The sequence below is a fragment of the Leopardus geoffroyi genome, chromosome D1 (genome assembly GCF_018350155.1).
Source record: "Leopardus geoffroyi isolate Oge1 chromosome D1, O.geoffroyi_Oge1_pat1.0, whole genome shotgun sequence".
In the NCBI taxonomy this organism is placed as follows: Eukaryota; Metazoa; Chordata; class Mammalia; order Carnivora; family Felidae; genus Leopardus; species Leopardus geoffroyi.
In genome coordinates this window covers 115,231,442-115,255,758 of record NC_059329.1, presented here as the reverse complement: position 1 = coordinate 115,255,758, position 24,317 = coordinate 115,231,442, and the positions used below count along the sequence as shown (strand labels likewise).

Genomic DNA, 24,317 nt, shown 5'->3' with positions numbered 1-24,317 from the left:
CCTTCCCTGCTGCTGGCGCCGTGCGGACTCGGGAAGGACGGGACGGGTGCGCTTGCCTCTGGGAGCGCCCAGCCAGCTCCCCTGTAGACTCTGGCAGCCGGACACCTGTGGCCTTCAGGGTTCATGATCTCCTGCCCCGAGCTGGGCTCCGGACACCCCTATCACTTTGTTTACATGCAGGTGGCAGTCAGCTGCCACGGAGGGCACCACAGCTCCACGTGGCCCCCAGCCAGCCTGGGACTCCAGGCTCTCAGCTGCTCCCTTGTGTGCCGGCCTTCCCACTTGTTGCCCGTCCAGGCTCCGTCTCCAGGAAGGACGAGGGCAGGCCCGGGCCTTCCTCTCCCAGTGCTCAGCAGAGTAGGAGAGAGAACCAGGAAGCCAGGTCCTGCCAGGGCTCGGGGGCAGGGCTGGGCCCAAGGAGAAGGCCACTTCCTGCCCCACCTGGGAGAGCTCACCTGTGATGCTTCAGACAGCAGGCAGGGAGACCCGCCCCCGGGGTCCTGGTGACCCGTGAAAAGGCAGTGCCACTGACCGTCCAGGACCCAGTGTGCCTCCCTTCCCCAGGCGGTTCCCCAGGAAGCGCTCCACGTCAGTTCCAGGCAAACAAGGCCAACTGCCTTGGGCCCCTGCCTCCGGACACACCCGTTTCCACCCCCACACCACCCCAGGAATCCTAGCCAGAGCCCTTGGGTCCTTGCACGTGCCTGGGGGTGCCCACCGCTGCCCGGACCTGCCCTCTGCTCCTTCTCCACTTCCTCCCAGCCAGCTGGCTGAGCAGGGGCATCCTGGGAGTCCGTTCAGGACACCTGCCCTACGCTGAGGGCAGAGGGTGGGGCCTGGGCCTAAGGAGGGGGGCACTGCCAGGAGTGCCCTCCCCGACCTGTTCTGGTCCCCGGCACCAGTGAACAGTCTGGGCCACAGGATCCCCACCCTCCCGTCTGACACCCACATCCCTCTGGGGATGCCCATGTTGGTTGAGGCTACGCGAAAAGACTACAGGATCTCCTGAATTGTGGAGGGGAGGGCCCCTCTCCCGCCTGGGAGGCTCAGCGCGCAGAGCCCTGGGGTCTCTGGCCTCCGATCATAACTTTGACACCCACTTGCAGACTAAAGCCTGGCCCTAGCACTCCCCCCATCCCTCCAGAGCAGAGGGGCCAGCTGAAGGGGAGGGGAGTCTGTCCCGGGGCCCCAGAGAGAGCCCCTCCGCCGCGGCAGCTGAGGCTGGGGGTACCTGGCATCTGCTAGGGCTCATCCAGGCCTGCCTCGCGAAGATCTCAGAGCCTCGCCCTGCTCGGTCACACCGGCGCATCTCCGGGGTGAGGGGCTCCAGATCCGCCTCTCCGTCCGCCCGCGGGCGCCCCGGCTCTGGGGGTGGGTGGGGTCTGCAGGTCCAGGGGGCCCACGGGGGTGGGTGGGGGGGGCCGAGCGCGGGGAGCCCCGGGGGGCGGGGCCGAGCCGGAGAGGCGGGGCGTCCTCGTCCTGTCCCCACCCCTCCCCCCGCACCCGCCGGCTCCCGGGTCTCTAACCTGCCGCTCGGGTTCCTCCTCGCGGCCCCGCCCCGGCCCGGCCCAGCCGCGCGTCCCTCCCGCTGCCCGAGCCTGGGCGCCGAGGCGAGGAGACGACAGACGTGCGGACGGACGCGCGGACCAGGGCACCCACCGGCGGCGCGGGCACGGGGCCGGGAGCAGCAGGTGAGCGCCCCCACGGTTTCCCACCCAGCGCACCCCGACCTGCCGGGCAGCCGCCCGCGCTTTGGCCAAGGAGCGACCCAGGAGCCCCGCGAACGGACGGCGGTCCGGCTCGGCCTCAGTTTCCCCAGGTAGCCAGGAAACTGGAGGCTCTGGCCTGAATCCTTGGGCCGGGCCGGGGCGCCAGGGGCAACGGGGTGCGAGAGCGCTGAGCCGAACCCGCGGCCAAGGAGGCCGGTGCCGTTGCGGCCTGGTCTGCCCCGCCTGGTCCTGGGGCGGCGGCGGTGACCTGAGTCAGCCGGCCCCCTCCCAGCCCCGGGCTTGGCGGGGGGGGGGGGGGGGGGACCCCTCTTCCTCCGGTGAAGGGGCCCCAAACCCCCCCCCCCCCTTCCACGGGACAGGCTGGGCCTCCTTGGCGGCCAGACACCAGACAGAGGTGAGCCAGTGGCTCTCTGTTTGTCAGGTCAGGAGGCACTTCCTGGGTGTCTGAGCGAGAAGGAAACATCAGGCTAGGGTCAGGCTCTGGGTCAAGGGGTGTGGGAGTTTCAGGGAGGAGGAGGCTGGGTGCTGTGTTGCAGGGGCCTGCCGGTGCCCTGCCTGAGGCTACCCTGGGTCCCTCCTCCCTGGGCCAGGCTGGCCTGGGGTGGTCCCTGTGCATGAAGGTGTCCCTGGTGGCAGGGGAGGAGGGTAGGCAGGCTTGAGGTGCTTCTCAGGCGTACCCACAAACCACCTCTGCCCCCACTCCAGGTGGAGGTGGCCCCAGCAGCGCTGGGAGCCGGGGCCCAGCTGGTGACGTCTCTCCTTCCCCACCTCTGCACTCTCCCCCACCCCCCACCCCCCCCCCAGGGCCCTGCCCAGGCCTCTCCTGATGCCTGCCTAGAACAGGGCCTCAGTGGCTCGTCACTCCCCTGGCCCTGTCTGTTGGGTCCTCTGTGCCTGCCTCCCCAGTGAGCCTTAAGCCCACTCCTCCCCCACTCAGGCTTCCCAGGCCTGTCCCTGCTTACCAACCTGGTTGGGCCCTCCCCAGCCTGTAGCTCCCAGACCCCAGCACAGCCAGCGCCTGGGGGGTCCCCTGTTCCAGGGCTCCACCCAGCTTCCTCTGGGCTTTAAGCCGACTCCTCCCCAAGGTCACTCGGCCTGCCTGCCCTAGCTGGAATTTGAACTTGGGGCTGGTGCCTCCACCCTCCCTGCCCTGCTCGGGCCTCCTACACGGCCCAGCCAGGTACCCTGCTTGGCCTTCCCTTTGCACCCGGAAAATGGCCGCAGTAAAACCAAAGTGCAGCCTGGGCCCCAGGTGTTGTCCGGTTCCCTTGGGGTTGCCCAGCTCCCCTGCCCCGGTCAGCTGACTGGAATGGGCCTGTAGGCGGCCCCTCCCCCAGCTGCTCCCCAACCCAGATGCCAGCTCCTGGACTCAGCTCTTTGGCTGGCCCTGCCGAGGCCCCCCGCCGCCCTGCTCCAGGGAGGTGAAGGCCACAGTGTTCCCAGCCTAGGCTCCCCAAGGAGAAGGGCCATGTGTCAACCTGTGCTTGTCTGTGTGTGCCCAGAGGCCTGGATTTTGCCCAGGTGTGTGTGTACCTGGACACACGTGCCCAGTGCCCTTGGCTCAGCCCATCAGGAATCCCATTAAGCAAACACTTGGCTCACTCACTGAGGTCATGAGCATTCCGGACATTCTCCACGGGCAGATGGTCAGAGGAATCTGACCAAGCCCCTACTCCCACCCATCCTGAGAGAGCCAGGACCCTCAGTGGCACATGGGAAGGGGTGATCCGAAGCCCCCAGACCCCTCACACCTCCTGGAAGCCCTCCTCATAGGTGGGACCTGATCAAACCAGAAAGTCCTAGGGTGCTCCCCACCCCCAGGTACCAGCACTCCTGGCCTATGAGTACCCACTCCAGCAGACCCCCAATACTGAACCCCCCACAGAGGGACAGTCTTGTCAGAGGTCCCCATGGGGCGCAGACACCATAGGACATGTTAGCCTGGCCCAGGGATACCAGGCTCTGCTCACCCCCCTGAGGGTGGGCTCCCTCTGGACTGGGTTCTGGGTTCTGGGTCCCCAGGGCCACCCCTTCCCCCCAACCCCATCCCAGACTCAGTCTCATTCTGTGCTGCTGTCCTCTCATGTTGGCTCCCACCTGATTCAGGGCCTTTGAACATGCATTCCCTCTGCTTGGAAGGTGGTTCCTCCCCCAGTCCCATCTCAGAATCACCAGGACACTGTCCTTGCAGCCCCACGCCAGATAGCCTCGGGAGTGGGACCCCTCTACTGGCCCGCCCTGGGGCTCCCTGTGGAGTGAGATAGGGGCACACGTCTGACAGCTGGGACATGGGCTGGGAGGTCCTGCCACATCCAGGAGGCAGGGCTCTGCTCCCTGAAGACACCCCGCCCAAGCACACTGGGGAATCTGGCCAGGACGCCAGGGCTGCAGCCTCTGGACCTGTGGTGGGTGGAGCAGGAGACCAAGCCGCGCCCTGGGAGCCCTGAAGCCACTGACCAGGCCCCAGTGAGGTGTCAGCTCAGCTACCCTGTCCGCTAGGCCTTGGACCCAGGCCACACAGGCCTCCATCACCCCCCCATCGCCAGCCACGACCGGGGACGCCATGAGCCAGCTGGGGTCCGTGAGCTGCTGCCCCGGTGCTGCCAAGTGAGTCCCCACCCCCACCTGCGGAGCAGTCCCCAGGGAGGGGCGAGGTGTGGGCCTCGCCCTCACGGCGCCCCTCCCCTGCAGCGGCAGCCTGGGCCGGTCGGACGGTGTGGCCAAGATGAGTGCCAAGGACCTGTTTGGTGAGTGAGTCTCCTGGACGGACGGGGCCGTGGGGTCTCGCCCACTCCCCTTCCCCCAGGCTGTGCTGGGGCTGGGGCACCAGGGGAGAGGCACGTGAGCCCTGGGTGCCCAAAGGAGGCCCCGGGACCCTAATTAAGCAACAGCTAGCTGCTCAGGCCCCTCCCTCCCTCGCCGTAAGGAGAGAGGCCTTTACTAATAATTCAGGAACCATCAATATTGATTCGGCCGCCCTGCCCTCCTCGCTGCAACCGGATAGCCCAGGGGGGCGGGGCTCAGGCTGGGTGGAGCGCCAGGTGTCTGCTCCGCGGGGGCGGGGCCTGGACAGCCAGGACCTCCCCCGACTCTGCCCCTCCCCGCAGACACACACTTGTGCCTTTGGACTCGGTGCCCTGTCTGGAAAGTCAGGAGCGCCGGGGAGGGGCCGGGAGATGTTGGCAGGCAGCTCTGGGAGTTGGGGGAAGCCCTGGGTTGGACCCCTTCCCGGGAAGGTTGGCAAGGGGCCTCCATGGGAGGAGTTGTTGAGACTCCTGCACCCCTCAAGGACAGACCCCTTGAGGTCTGCTCTGAGCTGGGGGTCCTTTCCTAGGCAGGGACCATCCTGGGGCGGGGGCGGGGGGGCTCACTCACATCTCATACCCTTGAGTCCTTTCTGGTGGCAGCACCCCTCGCCTCCATTTGGCCCTCCCTGTGGCCCAACCTGGGAGTCCAGCCCCACCTGAACTAGGGGCTGTGGGTCCTGCCCTGGGGGGTGAGTGACCGGTGGCTCCCTGCTCAGAACAGAGGAAGAAGTACTCCAACTCCAACATCATCATGCACGAGACCTCCCAGTACCACGTCCAGGTGAGGCCAGCCCCTGAGGAGCACTCCGGTCCCTGGGCAGGTGTGGGAACTGAGGCACAGAGGGAAGGGGTCAGCCCAGCTTCTGACACCCACAGCGGGCAGCCAGAGCCAAGGACTGCCCCACGCCTATCCTCCAGTCCCGGGGAGGTCACAGTCTGGGGGACACAGGAGCCCTGGAGCTATGTCAGGGGAGGGGAGATGCCGGTGGCCGACACAGGCCAGGCAGGGACAAGCCTCGGGTGCTGTTTGGCAACGCTCGGATGGGAAAACCTGCCGGAGGGAAACTGGCCATCCTGGCCCCCAAACAAGGGACTAGATTAGGAGGCATTAGGTGGGACAAAGACACACTTCCTGAGCTTCTGCAGAGAAAGCCTGGCATGGCCAGTTCTGGCGGGCTCAGTGAGAGTCCAGACTGCTTAACTGAACTTAAGACCAGCTGCCAGCTCAGGAGGGTTTTTACTCTAGGTCAGTTTTGCTTCACACTTAGAACTCCGGAAATATGTTTTTTAAGTGACCTTCCTGGTTCCTAGCCACTGTCCAAACCTGTAGGACAACAGGGCTGAGAATGGCTGAGAAGGGAGGAAGGGGCGGGGGGGCCCTGGACCAGGAAGCAGGGCTTGGATCAGGAAGGGGGGCCCTGCACCGGGAAGGAAGAGCTTGGGCCAGGAAGGGGGGCCCTGGACCAGCGAGACGAAGACCCCCACACGCACATAGAACCCCCTCACACCCACAGAAGCCGGGCGTGTCACTACTGTCTGAGCCTCAGGTTCCTGGTCTATACAATGGGTCCGCAGAGACATTGGGAGTTCCAAGGTTCTTGAATTGGGCTGTGTTGAGGGAGCAGCCCTCCCTGCCAGGCTGGTGGCTGCTGCTGGCTCAGGGCCCAAGGGCAGGGTACCTAGTGAGGACAGGTCAGCGCGTCCCCTTCCTTCCCAGGCAGCTCAGCCGCCTCTCTCGGGGTCGTGGGGACTTTGCCGTCCTTGGTGAGCCATCATCTATGCCACCGGGGACTCCCAGCCCTTCTGGACTTTGGTCCAAGCTAGCCTGTGGAAAGACCCCAGCCCAGGGGCACCCCTCCTGCCCACCCAGCAGGCAGCAAGGCTGGGGGAGTGAGTGGTCTGGCCTGGCCCTCCCAGACGAGAAAGCCAAAGCACAGAGAGAGGGGGGGGAGGTGGGGGCAAGATCAGACCCACCCTGGCAGTGGGGGGCTGCTCAAGCCTCTAAGTTAGCTGACAGTGACGCTGAGGGGGGCGGGGGGCGGTTCGGTTGCAGTCAGTGCCACCGTGGTCAGGACACAACAGCTCCATTACCCCAAAGCTCAGTCATGCTGACCCCGGTGGTCAGTCTTCCCCACTGTCAACAACACTGCTCTCCTACATCCCTGAAGCTTTACTTTTTGGAGAATCCCTCCCTTCCCATAACTGAATTCATATAGCTTATAACACTTTGTTCTGCTCGGTAAACTTATTTCAAGAAAGCGCACGTGTAGAACAAGTCTGTGCCGCAGGCTGCAGTGGCGGGGGGAGGGGGCATCTCCACCAGCCGTGCCCCACCCCTGGGGACCCTTCCTATGGTCCGTTCCGTCCACCTGCGTGTACACATCCGCCTTCTGGACCGCGAGGAGTCGTTTGCGCACATCGTCAGGTGTGTGGATGAGAAATATCTTCTCCCAGTCTGGCTTGTGGGTTTGACCTGTCTTTCGAGGAGCGGAAGTGTTTAATTTTGATGATATCCAACCATATCCACTTTTTCTTATGGTCAGGGCTGTTTTCTTGGGTTTTTTGTTTATTTTTTTTGGAGGGTGGGGAGTGGTCATTGCCTGACCCAAGGCTCTGAAGATCTCTTCCTGTGTTTTCTTCTAGAAACTCCAGAGTTGAGGCTTTTACACTCAGGTCTGTGATCCATTTGAAATTAGTTTTTGGGTAGGAGACTTAAGGCTAAGTTTTTCCCTGTAGCAAATGTGCAGCCATACTGAGAAGACTGTCCTCCTCCCGGAGGTTGACTTGCTTGGTGCCTTTGTCAAGAAGCGTTTAGCTGAATGTGGACGGATCTGTCCACGGACCCCTTTGCCTCACGGTCTCACTTGCAGCAGCAGCTGTATCATCGATCTTGAAATCAGGCAACGTGAGCCCTCCAACTTCATCTTTCCCTCAAGATTTTCTCGACTTTTCCAAGATCTTTGTGCTTGCTTTTACCTTTTAGAATCAAACTGTCCATTTCAATCCCCCGCCCCCAGAAAAGCCCGCTAGAGTTTCCACCGGCATTGAGTCAAACCTCTGGATCCACGTAGCGCGAATTGACATCTAAATGATCCCGAGTCTTTCCTGCCTGTGGACGCGGGATCTCGTCCCGTATCGGTGGCTTGTCTGACTTCTCTCGGAGCGTTTGTTGTTTCCACCGCCGAGGACTTGCGTGTCTTTTGTTAAAACACTCCTCGGGTATTTGGCTTGTCGACACTGTTGTAAACGGTACTGGTTTTTCTTTCTTTCTTTCTTTCTTTTTTTTTTTTTTAATGTTTTATTTATTTTTGGGACAGAGAGAGACAGAGCATGAACGGGGGAGGGGCAGACAGAGAGGGAGACACAGAATCGGAAACAGGCTCCAGGCTCTGAGCCATCAACCCAGAGCCCGACGCGGGGCTCAAACTCACGGACCGCGAGATCGTGACCTGGCTGAAGTCGGACGCTTAACCGACTGCGCCACCCAGGCGCCCCTGTACTGGTTTTTCTTTTAAAGCCATTTTCCAATTGGCCGTGGCTAGCGCACGGAGGAACCTTTGCACCTGGACTGCGTGTGCTGAGACGCCGAATTCACTTACTTGTTTTAGTGATTTGCTTGTAGATCCATCGAATTTACTCTGTACACAATCAGGTTGCCTGAAATACAGCGCCTAATACCTTATTCGGAGCCACGTTACTTTTCGTACCTCATTGCCCTGGCTAGGATCACCAGCACAGTGCTGAGTACAAGCAGCAAAGTGGACATCTTTGCCCCGTGTCCAATTTTAGAAGAAAAGATCCAGGATTTCCCCATTGTATGTGCTGTATGTTTGTAGATACGTTTTATTACCGAGGAAGCTCTTTTCCATTCTTTGTTTGCGGAGAACTTTCATCGTGGAAGGTGTTGAACTTTGTCAAATGCTGTCTCTGAATCTAGAGTTGTATTCACTACTGTTAACGTAAGTCCGTCACACTGATAGGACTTTTTCGAATGTTGAACCGACCTCGCGTTTCCGGGACAGACTTCATGTGTGCGTGTGTGTTATTCTTTTTATGTGTTGATGCACGAATTCGCTAATATTTTGTCTTCGCATTAATGTTTTGTTAGAGATGTTGGTCTGTAATTTTTCTTTTACTGCAAAGCCTTGACAGGTTTTGGTGTTAGAATTATGGTGGCCTTGGAAAAGTGAGTGAGAAAGCATTCTCTCCTCCCTGGTTTTCGGAAAGAATTTGTGGAAGATTGTTTTTATCTCTTGCTTAAGTATTTGATAGGATTCACTTATGAGGCCCTCTAAATGCGAGGTTTTCTTTGTGGGAAAGAAAGGTTATATATATGAATATATTTTTTTTTTTCAACGTTTATTTATTTTTGGGACAGAGAGAGACAGAGCATGAACGGGGGAGGGGCAGAGAGAGGGAGACACAGAATCGGAAACAGGCTCCAGGCTCTGAGCCATCAGCCCAGAGCCCGACGCGGGGCTCGAACTCACGGACCGCGAGATTGTGACCCGGCTGAAGTCGGACGCCCAACCGACTGCGCCACCCAGGCGCCCCTGAATATATTTTTTAAAGAGCATGAGAGTACATGCATATATATATTATATTTTTTTTCTAGAGTGCACACATATCTCTAGATAGATTTTTAAACATTTTTTAAATCTTTATTTATTTTTGAGAGAGAGACAGAGTGAGAGCAGGGGAGGAACAGAGAGAGAGGGAAACACAGAATCCGAAGCAGGCTCCAGGCTCCGAGCTGTCAGCACAGAGCCCGACGCGGGGCTCGAACTCACAGACTGCGAGAGCATGACCTGAGCCAAAGTCGGACGCTCAACCGACTGAGCCACTCAGGTGCCCCAGATTTTTTTTTTTTTTTTTTTTTTTACAGAGTGAGAGAGTTCAAACATGAGAGCAGGGGAGGGGCAGAGAGAGAGAGGGAATGAGAGAGAATCCCAAGCAGGCTCCAAGATGTCAGTGAAGAGGCCAGTGCAGGGCTCGATCCTATGACCTTGAGATCATGACCTGAGCCAAAATCAAGAGTTGGACACTTAACTGAACCACACAGACGCTCCTTTTTTATTTTTCGTTATCGATAATTTATGTTTCTCTTCCCCCGCCCCTCAATCAATCTTGCTAGGGTTTATCACTTTCATTAATCTTTTCAGAACCAAATTGGGGCTTTGTTGATTTTTCTCTATTGTTTGTTTACTACTTTGTTGGTTTCTGCTCTTAATTTCCTTCCTTCCACTTACTCTGGGTTTTATTTGTCTTTTTCTAGTTTCTTAAAGGAAGTGCTTATATCACTGATATTAAATATTTCTTCTTTTTTAACGTTTATTTATTTATTTTAATGTTGATTTATTTTTGAGAGAGGGAGAAAGAGCACAAGCTGGGGAAGGGCAGAGAGAGAGGGAGACACAGAATCCAAAGCAGGCTCCGGGCTCTAAGCCATCAGCACAGAGCCTGACATGGGGCTCGAACCCACGGAGCACGAGATCATAACCTGAGCTGAAGTCAAACACTTAACTGAGCCACCCAGGCGCCCAATGTTTATTTATTTTTGAGAGAGAGAGAGAGAGCATATGCAAGGCGGAGGAGGGACAGAGAGAGAGGGGGCGAGGGCAGAGGGTCCGAAGCAGGCTCCGTGCTGACGGCAGCCAGCCCGACTCGGGGATCGAGCTGACAAACTGTGAGATCATGACCTGAGCCGAGGTCAGACGCTCAACCAACCGAGCCCTCCGGGTGCCCCAAACTTCCCTTCTTTTCTAATATTCATTTACAGCTGTACGTCCCCCTCCATGAACTCCTTTAGCGAAATCCTGCAAGTCTGGTGCCCACGCCTTTATTGTCATTCAGTTCGGAACATCTTCTGCCTGTCCCTGGGGACCGTGTGAGCATTTGCAGCTCCGAACGCCCCCGCCCGCTGCTCGTACTGCGTCTCTACGTTGTGCTGTGCTGTGTTTTCGTTTTCGTTTGTCTCTCGAGGATTTTCTTATTTCTCTCGTGTCTTCGTTCACCCATCGGTTGTTATGTAGGAGCGTGTTGCTGAATTTCCAATTATTTGAGGGTTTTCTAGTTATCAAATGGTACTGATTTTTTATTTCACCACCACGAGGGTCAGAGAGCGCGCTGTGCGGGGTTTCCATCAAAATGCTAGACTTGTTTTGCGGCCGGGTGCGTGGCTTTCTTTGGTTTGGTTGTGCGGGTTTTGCTAACAACGTGTGCTTTGGGGCTCACCCTGCCTCGCGCGGACGGCCAGCCTCGTGTCCCGCCGCCCACTGATCCCTCTGACTGCTGATGCTCACGTAGGTTGGGACCACCCTTTCTTGTCACGCTCAGGGCTGCAGGGAGCAGCCTGGTGCCCGTGCCACGTTGCACACGTGTTCGGGTTATCTGAGTTGTGACAAGGGAGTGCGTTCGCCTTTCCAGGTGTCCTGGGCTTCTCCCCAGAGCACCTGGCGCGTGCAGGGTGGGGATCCCACTTCTGCACAGTTGACCTGCGCATGTGACCCGCGAGGACCCGTCAGTGCTGGGCAATAGAAGACGTAAAACGGTGCACCTGGGGGGCTCGGCCCGTCACGCATCCGACTCTTGATTTTGGCTCAGGTCATCATCTGATGGTCTGTGAGTTCGAGCCTCACGTCCAGCTCTGCTTGGGATTTCTCTCTTCTCTCCCTCTCTCAAAATAGATAAACTTGAAGAAAAAGAAAGTAAAACGTTCGGCAGTCGATTCATTCCAGAAGGAGTAGTGCCAGACTTGCACTCACGATGATTTTATTGAGATTATATGCAGTCTCCTATGTTAAAACGTTAGTTTTAAAATGTTGGTTTTCCTGGAGACTCTTGGTTCGTGTCTTTTGCCAATTTTTCTACCGGGGTGTTACTGTTTTACTTAGTCACAGATCTCTTTCATTCGTGTATTCGTTTATCGTCGGTATTCTTAATAACTTTGCTTAACAAAGTAGAGCCTTGAACAAGTAAGAGCTGTCACTGTAATGCATAGTGGTCTTTATAAATATTAAGAAAACTAGCCTTCGCTATATCTATTACATCTGTTTTTCCCAATTTTTTTTTTTTTTTTTTTTACTTCGTATGTGGTTGTTTGTTTGGTTGGTTGTTTTTCCCAAGCAGATTAAGTCACATTTTTCGTTCATTTCTTCTGGGCATCTGGATTTTCTTCCTTGCTTAGGGAAGTCCCTCTGTGAAGAAGGCCTTTCTGAGATCTTCAGGAATCATCCAGTGTTTTCTTCTAGCACTTTTGTAGCTGGGTCTTGACTGCCTAGAATTTAATATAGTGTTTCCCCGACTGTCGAAGCATTGTTGACTGACTTCAGCGGTGGGACACACGGGGGAGTCTGGAGGGAGGAGGAGCCTGGGTCAGTCTTGGAGACAGAGGAAGGAGGAGGGTCCCTGGAAAGGGAGGGCTTGGCTGGCCAAGAGTCCCCAAGACCCACCCCACATGAGCTCCCCACATGGCCATTCCAGCACTGTGTGCCAGCCACTGTCCCTGGCACTGGGGAGACAGCAGTGAACCCAGCAGCCAGAAAAGAAACAAAGGAGCACATCATGTTCAGCATAATGTCGGATCGTGGTCAATAAAAACAGGGCAGGCCAGGAGCTGGAGTGATGCCGTGGCCAGGCAGGAACAGCAGGTCTGAGCAGAGCCCTGAAGGAAAAGAGAGCTGGAGAAGAGTAGGGGAGGCAAGGTGGGGACAGACCATGCAGAGGCCCTGCGGTGACCCTGAACCAGGTCTTCTGGGGAGCAGGGAGGCTAGCGTTCCTGGAGCCCAGCTACAGGAGATGGGGAAGGGCGAGGGATCGGCCGTGTAGGACTCCCAAGGGTTTTATCAGGGCATGTCCGCGGGCCCCACGGACATCCACGAAGGCAGAGCAGAGACCTCCCCTTAAGGTAGGGCTGTGTCTCTTCAGACCCCCCAGGGCAGGGGATGTCCGCCCCCCCCCCCACCCCAGGCTCCCAGGGTTGGGCATGACCCCTCAGGCCCCCGGGGTGCAACCCCTCGGCCCTGGTTCTGGGCACTAGGAGGGCTCTCCCCAGAGTGACTCCCCCGCCCGTCCCCAGCACCTGGCCACGTTCATCATGGACAAGAGTGAGGCCATCGCGTCTGTGGAGGACGCCATCCGGAAACTGGTGCAGCTGAGCTCCAAGGAGAAGGTCTGGACACAGGAGATGCTGCTGCAGGTCAACGACCAGTCACTGCGGCTGCTGGACGTGGAGTCCCAGGTGCGGTGGGTGGCGGCAGGGCCGCAGGGACACGGCCCAGCCGCTCAGCGGGACCGCCGGGCGGGGCGCGGGGAGGGGCTCCATCTGGGGGCGGGGCCTCCCGCGGGGCGGGGCCTGCACTGGGGGCGGGGCTCCCGCGGGGGCGGGGCAGGCTGAGTAGGGCGCGGGGCAGCAGGCAGGGCAGGGAGACCTGGGCGGGGCTGAGCATCCGGGGGAGCCGTGTCCCGACAGCAGCGCCTTGTCCACCCCTGGCAAGAGCCCGTCCACCCGCCGTACCAACACAGGGCCTGGCTGTGTCCGGGGGTCCGGCGTGCCACGGCTGTGGCCACGGCCTGGCAGAGTCCGTGCCTGGGTCTGCGTCGGAGCCACGCCCCTCCCGCGTGCGTCTGTGTCCGCGGGCGCCCCCGACGGGCCGGGCTCGCCACTCACGCCCACGCCCCCGGGGCTGGGAGCGCGCGTCCGCGGCGGTGCCCGCGCTCGAGTCACGAGTGGGGGTGGCGACCCTGAGGCACCGCTGAGCCCACACCCGAGCCCCCTGCCTCCCAGGAAGAGCTGGAGAACTTCCCGCTGCCCACCGTGCGGCACAGCCAGACGGTGCTGGACCAGCTGCGGTACCCGTCCGTGCTGCTGCTCGTGTGCCAGGACTCGGAGCAGAGCAAGCCCGACATCCACTTCTTCTACTGCGACGAGGTGGAGGTGAGGGGGGGGGGCGGCGGCCGGGGCGGGGGCGGGGTCCCGAGCCGGCCTGACGCCCCGTCCCGCCAGGCGGAGCTCGTGCACGAGGACATCGAGAGCGCGCTGGCCGACTGCCGTCTGGGGAAGAAGATGCGGCCGCAGACCCTGAAGTAGGTGGGGGAGCGCGGCGGCGGGGAGGGCCGGGTGTGCGGCGGGGCCGGGCTGAGCGGGCCTCTGTCCCCCCCCCCCCCCCCCACTGCAGGGGCCACCGGGAGAAGATCCGGCAGCGGCAGTCGGTCCTGCCCGCCCCCAAGGGCCCAGCCCCCATCCCCTTCCAGCGCCACGGCGGTGACTCTCCGTCCAGCAAGAACCGAGTGGGCCCGCCCGTGCCCCTCAGCGAGCCGAGTACGCGGAGGGAGCCGGAGGGAGCGGGAGGGGGCGGCCGCCGTCGGTGGCACCTGACTCTGCCTCCCGCATCCAGGCTTCCGCCGTCGGGAGTCGCAGGACGAGGAGCCGCGGGCTGTGCTGGCCCAGAAGATAGAGAAGGAAACGGTGGGTCTCGCGGCCCGAGCCCCCATCAGGCGTGGGCCCCTCCGGCCAGCCCCCAGCCAGCAGCCACCTCCTCCCCCAGGCCAGGGACCAAGAGACAGTGCGTGGGACTGTCCCTGCAGCTGGTGGGGGCGCCTCAGACTGACCCCTGCCTCCGCTCTGACCCCAGCAAATCCTCAACTGCGCCCTGGACGACATCGAGTGGTTCGTGGCTCGGCTGCAGAAGGCGGCCGAGGCTTTCAAACAGCTGAACCAGCGCAAGAGGGGGAAGAAGAAGGGGAAGAAGGGGCCAGCAGGTGCGGAGGGGGTGGGGTGGAGGCCGGAGGGGACAGCGGCTGGGGTCGGGGGGGGGGGGGGTGCCTGAGAGGATGGAGAGACCGCGGTGCAGCTGAGGCGGGTGGATAGTGGTCACGGGGACAGGTGGCTACTGGGCTGCAAGAGGTCCAGCCTGAGCAGGTGGCTGCCGGGTGGCTGCTGGGGGCAGTGACTGGGCCAGCCAGGTTCATAGCCACTGCCCCACATTCCAGAGGGCGTCCTTACGCTCCGGGCACGGCCCCCCTCGGAGGCCGAGTTTGTTGACTGTTTCCAGAAAATCAAGCTGGCTATCAACCTGCTTGTGAGTACACTAAGTCTTTCCCACCCTCTGTGCCGACATTGGGGGGGCCCGGGTCCTTGCCACCTCTTATCCCCAACGCCGTCCCCCCGTCTGTCTGCCCCCACGTCCTGTTCCTCTGTGCCGACATTGGGGGGCCCGGGTCCTTGCCCCCCTTATCCCCAACGCCATCCCCCCGCCCATCTGTGTGCCCCCCGCCCCAGGCCAAGCTGCAGAAGCACATCCAGAACCCCAGCGCGGCGGAACTGGTGCACTTCCTCTTTGGACCGCTAGACCTGGTGCCTGGGGCTGGGGGGGTGGGGAGCAGGGCCCCGGGGTGGTTTGCCCCTGGCTGAAGGTGGGGGGACGCAAGTGCCCACCTCGCGCAGGCGGCTGGGGCCGCGCGTCCACGCGGCGAGCGTGCTGGCCTGTGGTGCTGCGAGTGAGCGAGCTGGGGTTGGGGGCCGGTGGGCAGGGCCCTCTCTGAACCCCACTGTGCCCCAGATCGTCAGCACCTGTGGGGGCCCAGACATCGCATGCTCCGTCACCAGCCCCATGTTCTCCCGCGACGCCGTGGGCTTCCTGCGAGGCCACCTAGTCCCCAAGGAGACGACGCTGTGGGAGTCCCTGGGGGAGACATGGACGCGCCCCCGGTGCGTCAGCAGGCAGGGAGGGCGGGAGGGGTGAGGCAGGGCATGGGGTGCGAACTTGGCGGGTGGGCTGGGCTCCAGTGGGTGGGCGTAGCTCACCCCCAGGACCTCCCCCCCCCAGCTCTGAGTGGCCACGGGAACCGCAGGTGCCCCTCTACGTGCCCAAGTTCCACAGCGGCTGGGAGCCACCCCTGGATGTGCTGCAGGAGGCTCCCTGGGAAGTGGAGGGGCTGGCGTCTGCCCCAGATGACGAGGTCAGAGCAGCCACAGCGCCCCCCCCCCAGCGCCGCTGGCCATCTGCGTCCTCCACCGGTGCTCACCTCTTCAGCCCACCTCTGTCCACTGCCCTCACCACGCCTCCCTACCCTGGCCCTCACCCCATGCCAAGCCCCGGTGGCCCTTCTTCCCCACAGCCGACTCCAGTGAGCCGACCTTCCTTTCGAAACTCCCCAAAACACAGCCTCGTACCTGAGCCCACACCTCCGGGGGACGTCCTCCCACCAGTCGGCTCCCCGCATGCTCACAGGTAAGTTCCTCTTAAAAACGAGAGTGTGGCACTCACTCCTGGAAATGCGGAGATTCTGACGTGAGTATGCTGCCACCAGGTGGCGGCAAATGTTTTGTTCGTGATGTTCAAAATAGCGTTTTTCCAAACTAGAACCAGGTTTTCCTTCTGACTTTAGAACATATCCCAGACTAGCCATAAACTCATCAGCCTGAGCCATCATCCTTTTCTGCGTCTTCTCACGTGTGTTTCAGAATTACCGTTAGAAGTTTACTAAGGCGCCGAACTTAAGTGAGGCCACCAATCCCTGTCACCTCGTTGGCACTGATTTAGGCTTAACCTCAGAGCCAGAGAGGAGACTGAAGGTCTGAGCTACGGACAGTCGTTCTCCCCGCCCCCCCCCCACACCCTTCAACAGACTCAGGGCCTGGGGGACTCCCCTCCCTTCCTCCCCTTTCTCCCCCACCTCCTCCTTTCTGTTCCCACTCCTGGCCCCGGATTTGTCTGCGATGCTCGTCACCCTGCCAGATCCCAGGATTCGGTTTCAGGAGGGGAGGGGGCCGAAACCTGTACCTTAAACAAGCACGCCCCTCTCTGCTGCACACCGGCAGCTTGATGTCCTTGGTGCCCCGCCCAGGGCCACACCGGAAGACACATTTTCATCCTCTGATCTCCAGCCCGGCCAGTCCTGGCTCCCGAGCCATGTCAGCCTCGGCCCCCTCGCCTGCATGGTGTCCCGAGGCCCACAGCTGTGTGAGGAGGCTGCCCAGACTGACCAGGGGGGACAGCCCAGCCCAGGGGCAGCCACGGGCCAGCTCCTTGCTGTGGCGGGAACACCCTCGCTCAGGGCAGCCCCTCACCCCACGCCCCTGCAGCTCGCGGGCAGTCCTCTGTGCCGTACCGACGGCCCCCCTCAGCGATCCCCTGCTTCCAGGCGCGGCAGTGCCCTGTCATTTCTCGGGTACAGGTCTGGCTCTGGTTCCCCTGGGGGGCCGGGCCCGGAGACCCCTGAGATGGGCTGGGCTGGGGCAGGCCTTGTTGTGCCCACGGGCCCCGGCGTCCCACCCCGCTGCACGGCCCCCACCTCCGCGTGGGGCCCCGGGCGCTCTGGGGCTGTAACAGTTTCTGTTCCCGGCTGATGCGCCTCAGCCTGTCTCCTCTGCGACCTCAGAGAGCTGAACGGGAGCAGCACGCACCTGCGAAGCTGCTCCCCGGGCCCAGCCCTGGGCCTCAGCCCTCCTGTTCCACGCAGGGGCTACGAACCTGCACCGGCCATGGCCAAGTACGTCAGGATCCTCTACGATTTCACGGCCCGGAATGCCAACGAGCTGTCAGTGCTCAAGGACGAGGTCCTGGAGGTGAGCAGGGGCCTGGGCTGTGGGGGGGGGGGGGGCAGGGGGGACCGCAGGCAGCAGCCAGGCTGCCTGATGCCGGCCCGTGGCACGTCAGTCCAACCCCGTCCCCGGGACCCCGACCCCCAGACTCCAGTCTGGGTCCACAGCCTGCCCCCCCCCCCAAACAGCCTGGCTAAAAGGCTTCCCAGTCTTGGGTCTCTCAGAGGGGGCCCAGGGGCCCCTGTGCTCGGCTAGGCTGGGCTCATGCTGGAGGATGGGCCTTCCCTGTGCCCATCTGGGGGACCCTCCAACTCAGCCAGGGTTCGCCATTCACACCCAGCCCTGGAGCCCCCTTGAGGCCCCGTCCATCTGGTGCCAGTCCTGAATCCAGGCCATCCAGCGGGGGACAGAAAGTGGAGCGGGCTGGGGGGGTGGGTGATCTACATGTACAAGGCTAGAGGCACCTCGCAGGAGGCCGCTGCAGCGGGGTGGGGAGAGGTAGCCGCGTGGGGGGGAGGGAAGGCTGCGCAGGGCGGGGGCTCCTAGGGGGGGCTCATGGCAGCCCCATAGGACTGGGGGGAGGCTGAGCTTAGAGACGCCTAGAACTCTCTCTGGCGCACCTGTAAAGAGGGGTTCCCGCACCCTGCGCTGGTGCCCGACGAGAGGAAGGGGGGCCCACAGGTGCTGGAAGATGGCCACCAGTGGTGGAAGCTTCGGAATCGCAGCGGCCAGGCCGGCTACGTGCCCTGCAGCATCCTGGACGAGACTCGGCTGGAGGACGTCCCCCCAGAGCAGGTGAGCGGGAGGAGGGGGACCTTGCTGTCGTGGAGGAGCGGGGGCAGCCACATCTCAGGAGAGACACCCCCTCCCCCCATCCCACCCCCAACCCCCCCCACAAAACATCCCCGCCCCCCTCACCCCCACCACCCCCCACCCCCCACACCCCAGAAAACACTCCCACGCCCCCCACCCTCCACCCCCACATCCCTCACCCCCCCACCCCCTACCCCCCACAAAACACCCCCCCACCGCCCCCCCAAATACCCCACCCCACCCCCTGCTCTGAGGCCTGGAGTCCTCCCTGCTGGCCAGGCCCTGGGAGGGGGGGAGCTGAAGCTGGTGGCACCCCCACCCGCTCGTCTCTTTCCCCCACCCTTGCAGGCCAGTCTGAAATACTGGGGTCCTGCCAGCCCCACCCACAAGCTGCCCCCAAGCTTCGCAGGGAACAAAGAAGGTGAGAGGCGCTCTGCTGGGGGATGAGGGCCGGCGGACGGGGTGCGGGTCCGGGGCCCGGGGTGCCCTGGGGGAGGCAGGGGGAGGAGGGTCCCCGTCCAGTGTGGGGGAGCCCTGGATCAGCTCGGGTGGGGCCTGAGTGCAGGGTCCCCTCCCCCCCCCCCCCCCCCGCAGAGCTGATCCACCACATGGACGAGGTCAACGACGAGCTCATCAAGAAGATTAGCAACATCAAAACGCAGCCGCAGCGGCACTTCCGCGTGGAGCGCAGCCAGCCCGTGGGCCTGCCGCTCACCTACGAGTCCGACCCCCACGAGGTCCGCGCCTGGCTGGAAGCCAAGGCCTTCAGCCCGCGGTGAGCGGGGCGCCGCGCAGGCGGGGCGGCGCGGGGGTGCGCGAGGCCTTCACCTGGGGGGGGGGCCCGCCCTGACGCCCACCCCCCTCCCGCCCCCGGCCCCAGGATCGTGGAGAACCTGGGCATTCTGACCGGACCCCAGCTCTTCTCGCTCAACAAAGAGGAACTGAAGAAGGTGTGTGGGGAGGAGGGCATCCGCGTGTACAGCCAGCTCACCGTGCAGAAGGCGGTCCTGGAGGTGAGTGGGCGTCCCACGCCGCCCCGCGCCTCGCTCCCCACCGCCGCCCCCCTACCCGCGCTCCTAGATGGCCTGCCGCCTGCCGAGGGGGAGGCCCTGGGGCCCTGGCCTGCGGGGCCCTAGGCTGAGGCTGCCGCACCCCTCCCTCCCCAGAAGCAGCAAGGTGGCTCGGAGCTGGAGGAACTCATGAGCAGGTTTCATTCCAAGAACCAGAGGAGAGTGGAGGAGGACAGCTAGAGCCGCCGGCAGGGCCCACCCCAGTGCATGGAGGGTTATTTTTGGATGTGTGTATGTTTCGTATCATGGACGTGGAGTGGGGGGCGGCTGGGGGCCCTCGCCTGCCTCATGGCACGTGGCCTGTCCTCAGGCTCCCCAGCGCCTCGGCCCCCCCCCCCCCAGGCTGCCTGCCCCAAGGCCCTGTTCCGCCAAACTAGCCGCCTGGAGATGCCAGCCCCTCACGCACCTGCCCCTGAAGCCAGAGCCGTGGCCTTTCCAGCCCCGCCCCGCCCCCTTCCCGGCTTTCAGACCCACCCCCTCCCTGAGGCCACAGGACCCCCACGCGGCGGCCGGGATTTATCCTTTGCCCCCCCCCCCCGCCCCGTTCACATGGGGGCTCCTCCTGGCGCTTGTGACCCTGGCCCCAACCTCGTGCCCCTGGCTGCTGCTTCTCACGTGCCTGTGGATGGGCTGTGGGCCAGAAGGGCAGGAGGCCTCAGCCACCCTGGGCGCCGAGCGGGGCCTCGCCCCCAGGTATTGCCCACAGCACCCACCCAGCGCATCGCTCCCCAAAGGTGGCCGGGGGGGGGGGTGGCTCCAGGCTCCACTGGGGCAGGGTGCGTGCTCCACCCTTTCAGGGAGCGGGGAGCCAGGTTGGACTGGATATGCTCTCACCCAAGCATGGCCTGCGACGCCCCCATCCCAACGCCTCTCCTGCCCCCAAGGCAGAGCCCAAGAAAGGAACTTTCTCTGACCGGGTCTCAGGCCAGGCTCACCCTGCGTGCTGTGTGGGTGGTGGGTGAGTCTTGGAGCCCTGAACTCTGCAGAGATGACAGGTGACCAAGGTTCAAAGGCCGTGTCATTAAACCAGTTAAGTATGCTCGCAGCCAGTCTGTCTCCTGCGGGTGGGGATGGGGTCACTGTGGGCCTGGAGCTCCCCCCTGCGATGGCACCCTTTGTAAGAGCCACTGGGCAGAGGGCAGGCCGTGGACATCCCAAGTGAGGCCACTTACCCCTGACCCCAGGGGGTGCGCCCAGGAGCCCCTCGCCTGCACATGTGTCCGAGCGGGCCTGGGGGATGTTTCTGGGAGGTGAGGGCCTGAGGGGGGCCCTGCCCATTCTGCTGGCCGTGACCCCCGACTCAGGCCAGGGGTCCAGAAGGCCCAATCTCGGCCCCAAGCTGAGTGAGGGAGGCACCCTAGGGGAGGGCGTGGATGGACGGACATGGGACTGGGTTGGCCGTCAGCTGTGATGGCGTCAGTGCAGGAGTGGAGGGGTCCCTGAGCACACAGTGGGCTGCTCTCTGAGCCCCAGGACACTTGACCGCAGGCCAGTGCCCACCTGAGCTCACATGGGCCCCACCCTCGGAGGAGGCCTCTGGCGCCCTCTGCTGGCAGCTCTGAGTGCTGTGGTGCTTGGCGTCCCGGGGGGCACCCTAGTACCTGGCGGGATGGGGGGCGTCTCCACCCGTGTTTCCCCCAAGCAGCTGGTGGACCAGTCCTGGGGTCTCTATGTGGCAGGCAGGACAACCGCAGGGGGCTCGGATGCAGAGGTTGTACCTGTGGGGTTGGGGGACGGAGAGGGCTGTCGTCGGGTCTGGCGCTGAGCCCGGCCCCGCCCTCAGGCCTCAGAAGCCCCAACTCTCAGCTGGGACAGGCCGCGTGGGGCCGGGTCTAGGCAGCAGGGCTGGGTCAGCAGGAGCTGGGACTGCCGTGCCCTCTGGACCACCACCCAGCCTTGACCACTGGGGCCTCCTCACCCCAGGAGAGGACGGTCCTCCCCCAGACCCGAGGCTGGGAGAGGAAGGTCGATCCTCCCAGGCAGAACCCGGGAGACAGGGAAATAGTACGCAGAAGGAAAAGGGATCAGATGGGGTGTTGGCTCTCCTTCCAGAAACCCACAGCTACTTTCAGTCCGGAGCCACCGGGAGGGATGGGCCTCTGACTGGACACCGCCCCCCCCCCAGCCCTATTTGGCTGAACCCCTCCTTTGGAGCAGTGGTGGGGACCCCGGCTCCCCCTGCTCCCAGTCCCCCCACTCGCCCGCCCCCTGCCCCCACCCAGCAGGGTTTTGCCTTCACCAGGATGGTCCGGGCTTTGGGGACACCGCCTTCGCGCTGGGGAGCGCAGGGATGGGCCCAGAGTCCCATAGCTATCGGGACAGCTGCGAGGAGTCACTGTGCCCTCTGCTCTGAGGGCACTGCTGGCCGGGGCTCCCAGACTGGGGATGTCCGAGCTCCGCCCTCCCTGGCCCCCTGGTGACCTCAGTGTCTGTGGAGTAGGCAAGGCTGAGGAACAAGGCACTGAGGGGCCAGGCCACTTGCCCAGGGCCCCAGAGCAGGGGAGGAGTCGGACTCCAACGCGGCTTGGCCTGATTTGCGTCCCTAACCTCTCACCTCCTCGCCTCCCACACCGGACTGGCCAAGCGGGGAAGAGGAGGGTCTGGAGGGGTGGTGGGGACCACAGAGCGTCTGACCATGGGCGGAGCCAGGAGCCGCACACTGGGCAAGGGGGGTGGGCTGCCGTCCGGCATCCGCCCTGTGCCCGGCTACGCTGGAGCCAATGTCTCCTGAGACGACGCCCGTCTCTGTCTCGGGGCCGGGCGCGTCTTTGTGGCCCTCCCGCGACCGGCGTGGCTCCCCTCTCCCCCTCCCCGACAGCTGATCTCACATCCCACGGCTGAGCCCACACGGGGCGGCCAGGGGGTGGGGAGGCTTCCCTGCCATTTAAAAAGAGGCTTTTCCTTTTCCTTCCTGCATGGAGCCCGGCGTCCAGATCTGCACAACACCCGTCGGTGCCCCTCCTCTCGCCACGTTGCTTGAAGAAGACCCGTTTTGCGCCGGCGCCCCAAGATACCACCACGTGACTGTGGCTCGATCTCGAGCTACAGGGGCTCGCCTGCCTGTCGACACTGAGCGGGGTCTGAGGGGTGAGCGGGCGACGAGGGGTACTGTGAGGTTTCAGGGTCTGGATTAAGCCAGGGTTTTTAGACGCTTGACGAGGACCGGGCAAACGCGAGACCTGTTCCTTCAGGACTGGCGGGCGCGTAGAGGGCCGGAAGCGACCGGGGGACCCACGCACCCGCTGGGGCCACAGCCTCGGGAAACCCCCCGAACGACATCTTCCCAGTGTTTCCTGCCTCGTGCCGCTGACGAGCTGTGTGCTGGGGGCGGTTCGGCGCCTGGTCTATCGGTGCCGTTGTTGAAGGAAGGATAAGCGTGTGCCTTTCCATTTTCATAGTTGTGTTTTCTGCTATAGTAAACACCGACAGAGGCAACCTACGTAAACAAAACTTCCCCGGGACCCTCGGTAATTTTTGACCGTGTGAAAGGGTCCCGAGGCCCGGCTTTGAGAGCCCTTGACGTGGACGCCACAGGTGCACCCCTGCCGAGGAACAGGAGCCCGCACTCGCGGTGGGAAATGGCCGAGCTGTGCGTGGGCAGCTGTGGGGGAGCCGCAAGTTCCCTCCCCCCCCCCCACCCCGCCACCCCGGAGAAGGTGCTCGAAGTGAGCCTGCGGAGAAAGGCAGAGGGAAGCGGCAAACGCAGGAAGCTGGCCAATGGCCAAGGTTGACGGGCGCGTGGACGGCCCCCGGGGTCTGCGTGTCCCCCGGAGCTCGCCCCCCCCCCCCGGGACCCTCCGTGGCGGGCACACGGGGGAGGGGCGAGGGCCCCCTGCGGGTGCGGGGAGCAGGGGAGCGGCGTGTGGGTGCCACAGCAGAGCCGGGCAGGGGGAGAAACTGAATGCAGGTGCATGTGGGAGAGGGTGCTCAGTGAGGAAATGAGAGGGTGACAGTCACACCGTGCGAACGAAGCACGCGGACGAAAAGGGAAGAATCGAGATTCAGAAACGATACCCCTCTTGCGAGAAGGGGAGTAAACCGAGTAAGCGTAGACGCTGGAAGCGCTCCTTAGTGGCAGGAAAAGGATCTGAAAGGGAAGCAACGTATAAATTAAAAAGCAGGAACAGATTCAGACGACCAAATAGTCGCCCTCCCGCCCATGACCTTGAGTCTGGCGGCCCGACCGCCAGAGTAACCGCTGTCCTGACAGGCGCGGGGCCTTCCGACCAGCGCGTTTCTGTCCTCACAACCTGCGTGCGTTGCCCCGAATGCCGTTCGTGGTCGCCGCTCGCGTCTTTAAGCAGGAAGTTTAAAAAGTGCAAGAGAGTTTTTAAGGCAAGCCTCACCTGCCCCAGCCCAAGGTCGCCAACAAGGACAAGCCAGCCGCGGGGAGGCACCCGTGGCTGCAAACAGGGGCCTCCCGCCATGGCCACGAGGGTGGGACAGGGTGCAGTGGCTCCGTCTACACCTGCGGGTGACACAGCCCGGGCAGAGCCACCCAGCTAGGCCGCTCCCAGATTCTTTTTATTTTGTAATTGTGATACAATACACACAACATAGAAAGTACGGTCTTCACCGACTCTGAAGCGTGCAGCTCAGGGGCGCTAAGCACCTTCACGCCGTTGTGCGCCCATCCCCACCCTCCGTCTCCAGAACTTTCCATCTTCCCAAACGGAAGCTCTGTCCCCGTGAAACCCGGACCCCCGGCCTCTCCCCCAGCCCTGGCGCCCACCGTCCACTCTCCGTCTCTGGGAACCTGGAGACTCCGGGGGCCTCGTGTGAGGGGATCACACGTGAGCATCACGTCCCCCGGGGCCATCCACGCTCCCCCCAGCGATGCTCCCACACCCAGTGCCTCTCCAGGCTAACCCCAGACCTGAGCTCTAGACCTCTAACCCTCCTGCTGCTCCCCTCCCACCTGAACCAGAGGGTGCCCCTGCCCCCCACCCTTGACCCGCTCGCCCCCCCCCCCCACCTTCCCACACAGCCAGCTCTACCAGCAGACTCTGCGTGCGGCCTCACCCACTGTCCCTGCCCCTGGGAAAAGCGGTGCCCCCCCCCCCCCCAGCGTCAGTCTGACATGACACGGGGCCCGGAGAGATCCTGTATTTTTTTTTGACATTTATTTATTGATTTTTGAGACAGAGCTGGAGCACCCGCAGGGGAGGGGCAGAGAGAGAGGGAGGCAGAGGATCCCAAGCAGCTCTGAGCTGTCAGCAGAGAGCCCGACGCGGGGCGGGAACCCACAAGCCGGGAGATCATGACCTGAGCCGAAGTCGGACTCTCCACCGACTGAGCCACCCAGGAGCCCCTAGACAGATCCTTTAAAACCTAAGTCCTGGGGCGCCTGACT

The 24,317-nt window shown here is 62.5% G+C and overlaps 1 protein-coding gene across 6 annotated transcripts; it reads left to right on the top strand.

Annotated features, from left to right (window-relative positions):
- Positions 1 to 1,561: 1,561 nt before the first annotated feature.
- Positions 1,562 to 21,964, top strand: EPS8L2 (EPS8 like 2). Of its 6 annotated transcripts, XM_045486423.1 has the most exons (22): positions 1,562 to 1,691; positions 4,230 to 4,337; positions 4,422 to 4,477; positions 5,254 to 5,318; positions 12,615 to 12,776; positions 13,323 to 13,472; positions 13,542 to 13,621; positions 13,714 to 13,856; positions 13,933 to 14,003; positions 14,170 to 14,296; positions 14,528 to 14,616; positions 14,817 to 14,891; positions 15,097 to 15,245; positions 15,364 to 15,496; positions 15,656 to 15,768; positions 17,000 to 17,105; positions 17,763 to 17,876; positions 18,243 to 18,315; positions 18,489 to 18,669; positions 18,775 to 18,907; positions 19,061 to 19,167; positions 21,886 to 21,964. In XM_045486423.1, the coding sequence occupies exons 2-21, from the start codon at positions 4,294 to 4,296 to the stop codon at positions 19,142 to 19,144; spliced, it is 2,148 nt and encodes a 715-aa protein (XP_045342379.1). In that variant the 5' UTR covers positions 1,562 to 1,691; positions 4,230 to 4,293; the 3' UTR covers positions 19,145 to 19,167; positions 21,886 to 21,964. The 6 variants fall into 6 exon arrangements, with proteins under 6 accessions (XP_045342379.1, XP_045342376.1, XP_045342378.1 ...); XM_045486420.1 differs by lacking the exon at positions 21,886 to 21,964 and having other exon boundaries at positions 19,061 to 20,003; XM_045486422.1 differs by lacking the exons at positions 1,562 to 1,691; positions 21,886 to 21,964 and adding an exon at positions 1,698 to 1,819 and having other exon boundaries at positions 19,061 to 20,003.
- The last annotated feature ends 2,353 nt before the right edge of the window (positions 21,965 to 24,317 follow it).